Source organism: Anastrepha obliqua, chromosome 1 (assembly GCF_027943255.1).
Source record: "Anastrepha obliqua isolate idAnaObli1 chromosome 1, idAnaObli1_1.0, whole genome shotgun sequence".
NCBI lineage: Eukaryota > Metazoa > Arthropoda > Insecta > Diptera > Tephritidae > Anastrepha > Anastrepha obliqua.
The window spans coordinates 45,397,909-45,412,414 of NC_072892.1; the positions used below are offsets into that span (position 1 = coordinate 45,397,909).

Below are 14,506 nucleotides of genomic sequence, written 5' to 3' on the forward strand. Positions count from 1 at the left end.
AGGAAATATTATATATTTTTGGCACCTACTTTTTGGCGTTATATTTCCTTGGTGCCTACGTTTTCGGTCCCAATTTTTTTGGATTTTTTTTTTTTTGGTGCCTAATTTTTCGCGCTTATTTCCATTTCCTTGATAGTGTTTGCGCGTACATTCCGGCATCGGATTTATTCGTATTGCCTTGCGGTAATTTATGCCGTTGCTGCTGTTCTGGAATCGCTGCGTTTGTGCGGGTGATAAACGGCGTTGACCTACACCGGTCGAGCTTTCTCCGTTTTTTGTAAATTTTGTCTATTTGTATTCTCTGCAAATGTTGTGAATTTATTTAGATATATATTCTCTCTCTCTCTCATTGTCTCTCGAGTCTCTCCCTCTTTCTTTGTCTGCCTTGAAAGTTTCACTTCTGTTATGTGTACTACGCTACAACCACTTTTATTTTAGCTATAACATTGGCCATACTTTTTGGATTCTTTTCTCCAAGCGTCCAATCAGTCGATGTTTAGATCATAGATCATAGATGGCTAGATGTGAAACTCTTTTTCTCGTGAGAGCGCTGAAAAATGTGCATTTTTTATAACATTCGTCAGTAGTGCCACACCGAAAGAAACTTTGAAAGGGTATTTTTTAAACAAAAATTGGGAATTTTTAGTTTCCACTGCGCCATTGAGGTTAAAAGTGAGTTATTGCGCGGTTCCCCAGTAGCCTTATATCACCCGTATACACCTACATATAATAAAAATAAGCACAATCAGCATTAAATACATAAATAAGCTAAAAAATCAAAAATTTTTAACTGGAATTATTCAAAATTGATATACAAATGCTTTATAATAATAATAAAGTAATGAACTCAAAAATGTATAAATAAATACATAAAATATTGAAATTTTTTAATATAAGAATAAAACTAAAACAGATAACCTTTAAGTTTTAATTACCTAAAAATAGTTAAGTAGATTTGCCAAATATTTGAAACTCAAATTCAATTCCCTTACCTACGCTTTTCAACCATAGAATATTTAGGTATATACAAATTAACATAAACCAACACACAGGTTTCAATAAAATTACAGTATGTACATAAAACTAATTAAAAGTAGAAGTCGAAAAGGATATAACGAGTTTTGGATTCTACCAACTCTGGCTTCTCTTCAGTTGTCGAATAAATCTTTCGCCTCTGTAATTCAAATTATTATATTTCAATTGAATTAATTTTAAGACAAATAATTATAAACATTTCGACACGTCATTTCTCCATTAAGCAAAAACGAACTGTTTTCGTCAGTGTGAGTGCTGCCAAGTTTTGAAACGTCCTCATTTTGAAACGTCCAACATGAACGAAAGCTGTATTGTTTTTTTTCGTATATCATTAACACAATCTTATCGCCAACCGAAATTTATAATACGTTCACATATAAGTAGATGATCTACGTTTTCGTGCTTAACTCCCAATCCGTAATTAAAAAGCGAGATTTGCCATACAAAATTTCTCTCGCAAAATTATAAAATATTCCTAGATAATAACGATGCTTTTTGACATACAACCCTGTGTTTTCTGTGTTATTGATAATTATTATTACGAATGTAAGGAGAAACATCAAAATAAAAACTAAATGAAATGGATGCCGGCAAGGAAAACTGGTCTGTAAACATAATTCTAATAAAATGTTTGTTAAATATTATTAATTAGGGATTCATTTTACAGAAAAAAGCGTGTGTTCTATGAAGAAAAACCTATCAAAGCAGTATTGATAGTAGATTAATTTGGTGCATTTATTGGTATCAGACCATCAGCTAATTCTGTCAGAATGATTGAGAGCGAATAACCTCTAAAAATTTTTTCACCATTGTACTTCTCATACTCATATGGTGAATTAAGAGAAATCACTTTGTGTAGGTAATGCAGTTCCGCAGCTTAGAGCGAGTCTGGCAGCATTTCTTTACAAAGAATTGACAACACTGTGCAGTTGATAAATTTTCAGTGGGCAAATAAATTTCGTTTGGTAGAAGAAAAATAGTCGAAGTAAGTGAAGGTGTTTAAGTGCGAATATTTAGTGAATATTAAAAAATAGCTTTAATAAAATTCATTTTTTATATCTGCTCCCTAAAAGATAATTTTATATGATTCGATTGTTCGAAAATTTCCACCTTATTTGCGTTAATTTGGGAATAAGAAACTTGTGTGTATCGCGAGCATTTTACGTCAGCAGTGACGCTGGCAAAGACAGATATTTAAATAGTTTGTTGGTGCCGGCCCACCCTCCGTCCAAGAGTTTAGCAAATTTTTTCCGCCACAGCATTGATTAACAAGTTATATATGTTTCTTTATGTTTATAGTTTAAAAATAAACCAGCGACGAACTAGCAATAACAATTCAAAAATAAAATTTCCAAGCGACAACAAAAACAACTTAAAAATATGCGGCATAGGGTGCTTAACATTGAATTGGCTCCTTAACGATTTTATTAAAAATAATTAAATAAATTACTAGCAGTGCAGTGCAAAATGTATGACGAAGAAAAGATAAATAGCGAGAGCAATCGATAAGTTACATGGACTGTCTGGTTGCGTTCTCTTCAAGCAATCGTGCTCCCATGCAAGTGGAAAAATTGTAGAATCAACACTATTGACAAATTTTTCAGACATACTAAATAATAAATTGTGTATTGGCTTATACACCAGCATTGCTAATACTATATAAATCTGTTCTTTTTTTCTGAGCAACCTTGCATTTCAAGTGAAGTGGGTAAAAGAGGGAGTATTTATGTATGGCGATTTGGCCAGAAATTGGAATGGTTTGTTTCTTACAGCACTGTGAAAGCAAAAGCCATGAGTCAGAAGATTGTGCTTAAAGAATCTGTATGTATGTACTTAGTACCCTATAATTTGTTTAGTTTGGTACTATACATCAATGAGGACAACACAATTTAAGTTCGTATATTAACACGTTGTAAAAATTTAAATTCACCAATAAAGTAAGAGATTTGGCTGCGTCAACTGTTAACACGAATTTCTTTCACGAGTCTCAAACACGAAAATAATCGTTGTGCTCATATGTACATATATTAAGTCAACAATAGCATAGTACGAATCTACATATACTAAATCTGACAAAAACGCGAATTTAATTAAAAAATATATATAGTATATATTTTTAGATAATTATATAATAATATATAAAGGGTGGTTAAATTTCAAGGACCGGTGTTGATTTTGAATAAAAAACAATTTTTTTAGGAAATTATTGTCATTTCTCTTATTTATTATATTGGTATGGCTTAATTACGTATGGAACAATATATCGGCCTAATGGCCGCCGCGTCCTCGGCAGCACACCTCCATCCGATGATCCAAATTTTCGATGACGCTGAGGCATAATTGAGGTTCTTTGCCGTTAATGTGCCGAATTATCTCATCCTTTAGCTCTTGAATTGTTGCTGGCTTACCGACGTACTCCTTTTCTTTCAAATAACCCCAAAGAAAGAAGTCCAACGGTGTCGTTGACGTTTAGGTGTGGTTCACATTCAACATATGTCCTAGATGTGAAGGTACCCCGCACGACACTAACCACCTTTTCTCAAGCCCTTTAAAACCTACTCATCTAACACCCCTCTCCCTCTGCATCCAACCCGTCGAAACAGCATGTTTCCTGGGCCTACCTTCAGATGAGCCAGCCGAAGACCACCGGTGATATACCCTACATTGACGTGGCTTCTATTACTGTTAACACAACAACAACAACAACCATTCAAACAATTTTCCTGAAGTCGTCTTCGGACAATTTGGAGGGATTTCTAGACTTATATTCAGCCAAGGACTCGTCACTCCACCCCATAACATGTATCTTTATGTTACTACACCAGCTAACCAACCAGTTTTCTGCCATCAGCCGTTGTGGTCTTTCTTGGTTTATTTCAAGGCTAATTTTGAAATATTCCCTTTTTTATTCAAATATGCGAAAGCGTTATTAACTAGCGAAACATCACCAAATGCTGAGGAAAATTTATCAGCATACTATTAATTTTATTGGCATCGAAAATCATAGAGACAATTTTCGGCCTAGACCAATTATCCAGTACCTGAAAAAAACACAAATAACTCATGTCTGGGTCAATTATAGATGATTAGGATGTAGCTGAAACTCTTCTTGTTGTTGTTGTTGTAACAGCCGGATATATTTGTAGTAAATCCAACTGTCGGGGGACGAGCTGAAACTCTTCGCCTGCAATGGTGTGGTGATTGGACTCCAATAACGACATTTAAGGAGCGAGTGTTTATGTCGAGTATACTCGTCATGAAAAGCGGGCATTTTCTGTTTAACACCGAGTATACTTGAATAAACTTATTTAAATTAAAATCCTTTTAACACTTTGATGACGTTTTCGTCGATTATACTAATCATCGCCCAAAAATAATTAACCACACCCGTGAACATTTTTAAAATAAAACAAAACGCTTAAAAGGTTAATGGACTGTCTATGAGTCATGTAAATTAGGGTGTTCCAGACTGTTCGGATCGCGTCAGTCAGTTGACTAAGATGCCTTCTGGAGTACCTAGGAGGTGGCGTAGCCTACAGCAAGTGCCAACTGGTGTGGCTCCGATGTTAGCAGCCTAGCAACAACTGCTTGCACAGCTTTATAATGCCGCCTGACTTTTTTGCGGTCAGGTTTGCGCTGCTAACAGGCTCAAGATTCATATTTGACGAGCAGTAGTCAAAAGAAATGTGCGGGACATGTGTACTTTGCGCCAATACCAACCCTTTCAGCGTAATTTCGCCTTCCATTTTGTCACTAATACTGATTATTATTTATTATTTAGAACTGGTATGGAGATCATGGAGAAAATATTCGTGTACTCACAATCGCAATAAATACATACTTGTTTCTAAGTGAAAGAGAACAATTATTTTGCATCCTTTCCCTTTCCATTAATTTTTCTCATTGTACTTGTAGTAAGTACAGAAAGTTTTTATAATACCAACAAAAAGGGAAAACAATTACGCGATAGTCACCCAAGCAGAACAAGAATGTGAAAAAAATACATATATACATACATACATTGCAAAAATTATATCTGTAAGCAGTGAAATCCCCGCAAATGTATGAGTGGCCCTTCACACTCATAAATAAGAGACTTAGAAAAACAATAGAAAACTAACAAGATTTTCGTGCTGCTGTAATTGTGTTGCATTTAAATGTTTTATAAACTTGTTTCAGTGAATTTATACTTTTCAAGCTTAAAATGTGTTGTTTGATTTTCAACGGCAGTTAAATGTACACAGTTAACTTGTTTTGCTAATTTTCGCGCACATGCCAGCGAAACCAAGTGGAGTTTATTTACTTATTCCTATAGTAAGGTTAGAATGCAACGCACTAGATATACTCACTCAAACGAGTGCTTTTTAAGCCAATGGCCCTGACTTGAATCTCTTAATTGCGTGCTATTGCGATTACGATATAATTGACTAGGTCATTGAGTCGATAAGGGAAAGTTCGCCAATCAGATCAATTGGAGCTATAATATAAAAGTAATGATTTTATTGGCTGATGGAAGACGTTAAGTCTCGCTCGCTTGGGATAATGAATTGAAAGCGAAGAAAAGAGAATTATGAAATCTTAAATATCAACATTGTGTTTGATTAATTACGTGTTCTAAAAAAGAACGTACATGTACGATTAACGTTAACACATAGTTTAGCGTATGACAACACTTTGCCACCAGATAAGATTGCCAAAGCCAACCAAGGCATTCATTTATGTTCAGAAAATATACACTTGTGCTGAAAATAATAGGAGCGCGACAATTTTTTTTCCTTTTTTTCTCCACTCGGGAGCATAGGGCCTCGACAAGACTCAGTCTTGCGTTGGTTTCGTTAATCTATTTGCTTTCTGACAGGGTAGGTGATTAGCCTGCCGCTACCAGTCCTAAGTAGTGGGAATGCCCACCTGTCGTTGCATAGGAGCAACGCCTTTTTACTGCTTGAAGCACCATCTGTGTGCAACATTTTTCTAGCAAAGGATCACACAGATGGTTGGAGACTTCGCTAAATTTGGTGTGTCTGCGCTATTACCCCGATTGGCCACTTCCTCTTGCTGGCGCCACCGTAGCTACACTGATGGATAAAAGTCACCGTCATTTAGTATCTAGAAGATTATAACATCTCCCGCGCCTAGAACATAATGGAAACATAAAAAGTAGTATATTTAACGAAAACTATTATTTATTTAAATTCTGTTTCAGTTTAAACATAAGGCTAATTCAAGAAGTATTTATAAAAAAAATGGCATATAATGGTTCCTGTGTGCATTTCTGGTGGACAAAAGTCACCGTCATTTAATAAAGTACTTAATCAATTTAAGTGCTAATATTATATTATTTTAGTATGATGTGTGTTTCCCGCTTTTCTCCCTCTAAGAAACATATTAAAATTCGTTAATGAAATCTTTACCTTAAGTATTCTGAACATTGCTTGCAAAATGTGCCTTTGCCGTAAGGTGTCTTTTACCCACACTTGCCTGATTGAAACACTAATTGCAAGAATTTCGCAGATAAAATAATGAATGAAAGATTTCGAATAAGTATGATAATAAATTTAATTATATGTAATTAACATACGTACGTATTTTTCAGTTCTTCAAAAAGACACGGCTCTCAATTCGTCTTCTTCTAATCGAACTAATTGTTATTCCATGAAGCTCTTACTCCAAGCGATATCATTTTTAAATATTGGAAATTAATATTTCTGATTTCTCAAAATCTGACCAGCACCAATATACAGGGTGTACGGTAGCAGAATTACGAATTAAAAGCTAAATAGAAAAAAAGTTTATTTAAATAATTATTACAAATAACACAAGTGCGGATTTTATTTTTTTTAATTATTTTCTCGAAATTTTGAACATCGCATATCCTCTTGGAATCGGACCTCCCTACTTCGAGTCATTCGCTAGAGAAGTGATGTCGGATAATCTCGCGATGGATATTTTTTATAATGCTGAGATGGTCGCTGGATGTGTTTCATAGACTTTACTTTTGAGATACCCCCATAGAAAAAAGTCCATATGGCGATTAATAGCTAAGAAGGGCGACCTGGGTGGTCAAGATATGCCACCGAAACGACTTAGTTTGTTAGGGAAGAAATCAAGCTGTATCGCCATAGTCTCTCTGATCGTGTGCAGCGTGGTCCCATCTAACTGGAATCATGTGTTTGTTCTGAAGGAAGAATGTTTGCTCATTATTGACAGAAAATAATCTTTCAATATGTGCCGATACGAGGCACCATCCACAGAAATTGCTTGCCTTCGACAATTTTCAAACACATATGGTCCAATTATTCCACTGCAAAACCGTCTCTTTAGAACTGTGAAGGGGCTGTTAGTATTTTAGTAGTGAGTTCTGCCCTTTGGGTGACCAATAACGGGAATTTCGCTTATTTACACTTCCAGTTAAATGAATGTTTACCGTACGAAATCGTTCCAACATTGTCTTGCAGAAATATTTACGCTCATTGTAAATCGTTTCTGCATCGAATGAGCCAGTTTTTTGGTAACATCTGGGCTTATTTTCTACCATTCCTGTAGCAGGGTTTGCTTAAGAATATTTTTTAAGGTAATGTGATGCTCCCGAATGCGCCGATCTAAATGGTCCCATAATTGTTCTATTGAATTCAGGTCGGGTGACTGTGGCGGAGTTTTCAAGGTATGGGGAGTGTTGTACAAGACCCACAAGCGAACTATTTCTGCGGTGTGCTTGGGGTCATTGTCATGTTGAAAATAATAGTCTGATTCAATGCCAAGCTTTTGAGCACTTTTTTGGAGATTTTCTTTAAGGATATTCAAATAAAGTAATTTGTCCATTATTTTATCGATAAAGACGAGCTCTCCAACACCAGCCGCCGACATGCCGCCCATACCATGACTCCAGCACCACCGTGTTTCACAGTTGCTTATATATGCTTCTCTGCTAATGCATCGCTCTGCTTTCTCCACGTTAAAACACGTCCGTCTGATTTATATATGCAAAATTTACTTTCATCAGAAAAGATAACTTTTTCCCAGAAATCTATTCCCTTGCTTAAATGGTCTTTTGCGAAGGAAAGACGCTTCGTTTGGTTGACCTTGCTGATCTGTGGTTTTTTTCTGCATACTCTGGCGTTATAACCAGCGGAATTCAGCGCCCTGCGCACAGTACGTGGGTGAACAACTGTACCAGTGCTTTCCTTTATCGATGCAGCAATTTCTGTTGACGGACTTTTTGGCTCTTTTTTAACTATTTTTATTATTTCACGCTTTTGACGTTCAGATAGTGCCGGCGGTCGTCCACTCCTTGCCAAATATTTGCACTCTGGTTCATCTTTAAATCTTTTTATTATTCCAGTAATAGTGGTGCGTGGACGATTTACTAATGAGCATATCTCCCGAATGGTCTTGCTTTGATTGTACGCATTTAAAATAATTTTTCTCTCTTCAATTGTGGTTTCTTTCCTTTTTTGATTCATTTTTAACAATCACGCGGCGTCAGTAAATTTTTTTAATTAAGTACCGTTATAGAATGTATACTGATCAGTCTTAAAGCTACCATAATAAACGAACTCACTTAAAAGGCAAACCGAGCTGACGTGACGGTGAATTTTGTCCTCCAAAAAGGTGACAAAAACATTTTATTTTTAATTTTTCCAAAAATGGGCTAGTAAGAGAAAGATATTTAATCTGAAATAGAAATTAAATAAATCATAGTTTTTGTTAAATATGCTACTTTTTATGTTTCCATTCTATTCTGGGCGCGGGAGATGTTATAATCTTCTAGATACTAAATGACGGTGACTTTTGTCCATCTGTGTATGTGTAACTGTGTCTTTTTTTTTGTTTGTAATGCGCTGACTTTTTTGCTGGAGTAAGGATTTGAAGGATAAGGTTGCTGGGGTTGAGGGCAAATTACCAAGTTTTAACTTTTTTTATAAAAGTAGAGTGCATTTTAAAACAAAAATCATGTGACTCAAATCTTCAAACTTTGTGCAAAATTCACAAAAATTCAACAAATTAAAAAAAAAATACACAAAAATTTCCAACTTTCTATTGATCTGCAGTTTTTAGCCAATTCCACATTAGGGCAAGTTTCAAGTGGCTCAAAATTGTCGTTAATTTTTGAATTTTTTTTTTTTGCTGAAATGTTGAGCATTTTCTTCCGTATAAAAGATTTCCGCGGCCGCCGTAGCCGAATGGGTTGGTGCTTGACTACCATTTGGAATTCAGAGAGAACGTAGGTTCGAATCTCGGTGAAAGACCCAAATGAAGAAGAAAGTTGTTTCTAATAGCGGTCGCCACTCGGCAGGCAATGGCACACCTCCGAGTGTATTTCTGCCATGAAAAAGCTCCTCATAGAAAATATCTGCCGTTCGGAGTCGGCTTGAAATTGTAGGTCCCTACATTTGTGGAACAACATCAAGACGCAAGCCACAAATAGCAGGAGGAGCTCGGCCAAACACCCAGAAAGGGTGTACGTATATACATATACATATATAAGATTTCCGAACATATGGTTTATATTGAAGAACATTTTCAACATCGTATGCTAAAAAAATTGTCAAAAATCAATGAAATTTTTGAGCGACTTCAAACTTCTTCTTCTTAATTGGCGCGATAACCGCTTACGCGATTTTGGCCGAGCTTAACAAAGCGCGCCAGTCGTTTCTTTCTCGTGCTAACCGGCGCCAATTGGGCACATCAAGTGAAGCCAAGTCCTTCTCCACCTGATCTTTCCAACGCAGAGGAGGCCTTCCTCTTCCTCTGCTACCACCAGCTGGTACCGCATCGCATACTTTCAAAGCCGGAGCGTTTGTATCCATTCGGACGACATGACCCAGCCAACGAAGCCGCTGGATCTTTATTCGCTGCGCTATGTCTATGTCGCCGTGAAGCTCATACAGCTCATCGTTCCATCGCCTACGATATTCGCCGTTGCCAACGTGCAAAGGTCCAAAAATCTTACGCAGAATCTTTCTCTCGAACACTCCAAGCGTCGCTTCATCGGATGTTGTCATCGTCCACGCTTCTGCGCCGTACGTTAGGACGGGCATGATGAGAGACTTGTAGAGTGTTAGTTTTGTTCGTCGAGAGAGGACTTTACTGCTCAGTTGCCTACTTAGTCCAAAGTAGCACTTGTTGGCAAGAGAGATTCTACGTTGGATTTCAAGGCTGACATTGTTATTGGTGTTAATGCTGGTTCCTAAATAAACGAAGTCTTTTACAACCTCGAAATTATAGCTGTCTACAGTGACGTGGGTGCCGATACGCGAGTGCGCCGACTTCAAACTTACACTTTATTATTAATTGAATGGACTATGAAATTGCATACCTTAAAGTTTTCTAAAGATTCGGATTAGGTTAGGTTAGGTATATCTGGCTGTTCTGAATATGTCTAACTTCGACCAGGGTCCGTAGTGTTACCAGTGTTGTTGGAGTCGTGTTAAATATAGTTCGTGATACATGTCTTGGCGAGTTTTAACAAACAGTTTAACAGTTCACCAAATATTCTTCAGAAATGAAAACTATACCGATCCCAGGCAGTTGTAACCAGTTCTGCTTAAAGAAGGCAGTGACAAAGAAGGTGTTCTAACGTACCCCTTTCTTCGCATAAATTACACGCGTCATTCTGGACCAATCCCACTTTAGCTGTGTGATATGGAGTGAGGCAATGCCCGTCAGTTTTCCAGCCAATATTTTATATTCCTACCTTAGGAGTGGTAAAATAAAGTTGGTTGTTTTCGTGTTGCCTGTTCGTAGCTTTATTTTGGCAATCCTGTGGGAAGTCCAGGTTTCCCGTATATAGACGCTTCCAGAGTTACTTCCTCGCCTATTTCGGTCTTCAAAACTGAGAGTGAAGGATATATTTTCGACGTACTCAAATTAAAAAAAGCTGGAAATGTTGATAAGATATTTTTAAATTTGTTAAATTTTTGTGAATTTTATGCCACGTTTGGAGTTTTGAGGCATTTAGTTGTTGTTGTAGAATTTGTTTACAAAACAAAAAAACAAAAAAATAATACAAAAATATAGTTCAAACTTGGTAATTTGTCGCGCTGCTATTATTTTGAACATAGGTGTATGTAGTAAACGTGCTAGATGCAGTGAATGGGTGTTTAAAATTTCATTGTTTATCTAGCAGCGACGTGACCATCTCCTTTACAAATGAGCGTGCTGTAGCATTGCTCATTGTCACCATGCCGCGTAAAACAGGCATAAATTATCAGAGGAAAGAAGCTATCTCAATGCTGATGCTATCTCTATTCAAGTAAACCAGATAACGGCTATCTTTATACTCTGTCGTAATATATACATATAGATGTGCAATTGGGTGGTACATCCTTTATTAGGTTTTTGGCCGGGATTTTCTTCCAATTTGTGGAATGCGTCTTCTCTTTCTCTCTCTCTCTCTCGTGCTAAAATTAAAGAAAACTACAGTTTTGTGGCACCTACGTTCGGCTAATGGTTTTTATGGAAAGCTTTTACGCTCAGAGGTTTGTTCTCGCCTGTTGCTGAGGAACGATTCTGATGTTTCATGCCTACAGTGTGTTTCGAACCCACTGTAACCGTGTGTAAGTCACGCACAAACTTACTCGTCTACGACGGCTGACGCCATATATTTTAAATAAACCAAAAACCACTTTTTTATCGCATTAAATAAAAAATAATAAGTAATAACGTTTTAATTCCTTTCATTTCATTGCAGTTGCTCGTCGCAATTGGACTCACAATTCGAAGCAGTGCTTGAGGATTATTCAGAATATAATAGAAAATATAGTTTTGAACTGTTATATAGTAACACGTTTGACGAAACAGCTAGCAAATACATATATAACCACACTCACTTTAAAATATTAAAAGAAAAACAACACGACAAAATATGTCGCAGAATCAGTCATATTTTTGGCAAACCACCAGACACAATGTCTTTCTCAAACGTTCAGCCAGATTACAGATGCTCATAGCGATGATGGCCGTGCTGACATTCTCTACGATATGCCAGGCGGAAGTGGCACGCAGAGATGTTGACGAAAATGTTGCCACATTTGGTGTACCAAGCGTAAGTGTCATAAACAAAAGTACACATCCATATACCGTATAAACAATTCCAATATTTGCTAATATTCATTTATTCACCTCTATAGGCCTTCCCCGATGACAAACAATACATGAAAGATGCCATGAATGAAAATGCAGTAAATGAATTAAATGAAAGTGATGCCACCAAAGAGACCAAAACTAATTCCGGTTTTATCGATGCATTTTCCGCATCGATATCAGTAATATTATTTACTGAATTAGGTGATAAGACTTTCTTTATTGCTGCCATTATGGCGATGCGCCATCCGCGCTTAATCGTCTTTGTTGGCGCCATATCAGCGCTGGCGCTGATGACCGTACTCTCGGTGGTGTTTGGCATGGCAGCTACCATTATTCCTAAGATTTATACATATTACATTTCAACGGCGTTGTTTGCCATATTTGGCTTGAAAATGATCTACGAGGGTTACTTCATGAAGGACAGTGATGCGCAAGAGGAATTGGAGGAGGTGCAATCGACATTGCGTAAACGTGAGGATGAGGTGAGTGAGTTGTGCAAGTGTGATGAAAGAAGAAAAGTGAAGAGATTAATGTGCGTATGCCATTATTTTGCGTATATCCTTCGATATTAAGCGTGTAGTGACAATTTAAAATTTGATTTTACTATGATTTTAGCTGGCTTTTAGCTTATAACATTTTTCTATGAATTTCTTTTAGTTAATGATTGCTTCAACTATTAATTTTCTTGTATACTTCCTTAACATTAATTTTCGTGTATTATTATAAGTATTTTTTCTTAAGTATGTAGTGACAATTGAAAATGCAAAAAAAAAAAAAGAAAGAAAAATACATTAAAAATTGTCAAAACTATGAGACTTTACGAAACTGCGATCACTTCATCATCCAGCGCATGAAGCACACACCATACCACCCCGTCATATAAGAAATTTTAAAAACACATACACATTGGACATACAATACATACATAAATACAGAAGTTTGGCTAATCACTGAAATGTGCAAAATTGGGCACACTTTTTAAAAAAATATTATTTATCATATTTAAAGAGTAATAACCTAGATACATATATATATATTACAAAAATACATTTATATGCATATGTACATATATCGCTCGTTTGCTGGAAAAATAGCGTTATCTATTAACAACTTCTCATTCGAGGCAAATGTCTTTATTTTTACTTTAAACTTTAAAGTCGGTTTTTTCAATGTTTTTATCTATTTATTTTTTGTTTTGTATACAAAAACATAAAGCAAACGAGCGATTCACACTCTCATCATGGGCAAACATAATGTTAATTATTACAAAATTTTATCACTCATTCTGTAGAGCCACGTTAGTTAGCATTCACTCTCAGCGCGCGAAAAGCCATTAATTTTAGTCTACATTATCCACAAAAAGCTGTAAATAATAAAGAAGCTTAATTCCCGAATCCTTTTACACTAAATTAAATGGTCTTACATCTAAACCGAAAATTTATTGTGCGTTTTTAGTATGAAATTAAAAGACATATCTATGTAAAAATTCTGTTGATGCCACTGTCAACTCAATTTTGTATAAACTTTGAATAATAAGACGATTAAGTGTGGCTAATAAATTAATTAAACAATTTTATCCCATATAAGCAAAAGATATTCCAACTCAACTAACTATAGGATACTCATAAAATAGCCGTGACTTTTTTTGCCGTAATGATTTTTCCAAAACATATTTAAAAAATTTTGTCAAGCTGCCTTACTCGCAACAGTAAGTAGTGGAGCTGCAGCTGAGTATTGCAGTGGAATTTTGAGAGTAATTTTGCCGATTTAGAGGAACTGCAAGCGCGAAAAATGTCGTATTAGCCAATATTTGTAAACAACAGTTAAAAGTTAGGTTAGGTTAATGTAAACATTGGAAGAGAAGAGAAGACATAAAATAAGAAAAAGTTATTTGTAAAGAAAAATTGCACGCAAATGCCTCAAATTACGTCAGCTCAACAACAAATTCTGTGAAATTCACTAAGGACGGACCCCTACAGCCATGTTTCCCCAACAGTTGGTTCTACTTTACCGGAGCGATGCGATTTTAAATTCAGCCAAAGATTATCACTTCAACAGTATTCACCAAAAACATATAGGGAATTTTTTATGCTGTTACAGCACCAACCACAACAGGCACAACTTTCAATATTCTCGTCACTCTGGAATTCAACGTTCTTAACAAGATTAGATCGTTGCGACAATCGGTTTTACATTACTGGAAAGACCCGGATTGGCACTCCAGCAGCATTTCTTTTTCTTAATTTATGGGGAATGTTTTATGCTGTTACAACAACAACCACAGGTTAGATCGTTGCAGCAACATGCCTGGTCGGGTAAAACCGACTGTTATGGGAATACTAAATCAATTCACATTGATTTAGTTTATTAAGTACTCTTCAAGTGG

At 36.2% G+C, this 14,506-nt stretch overlaps 1 protein-coding gene across 3 annotated transcripts in view; it reads left to right on the top strand.

Annotated features, from left to right (window-relative positions):
- The first annotated feature begins 1,940 nt into the window (after positions 1-1,940).
- Positions 1,941-14,506, top strand: part of LOC129251847 (transmembrane protein 165) — a 37,063-nt gene continuing 24,497 nt past the window's right edge. For 2 of the 3 annotated variants that reach the window (XM_054890864.1, XM_054890865.1), the window contains exons 1-2: positions 11,726-12,079; positions 12,165-12,602. In XM_054890864.1, the coding sequence (XP_054746839.1) occupies positions 11,900-12,079; positions 12,165-12,602 (618 nt within the window). In that variant the 5' untranslated portion in view covers positions 11,726-11,899. Of the gene's footprint in view, positions 2,021-11,725; positions 12,080-12,164; positions 12,603-14,506 lie in introns of those variants that run through there. The other variant, XM_054890863.1, reaches the window with a different exon arrangement.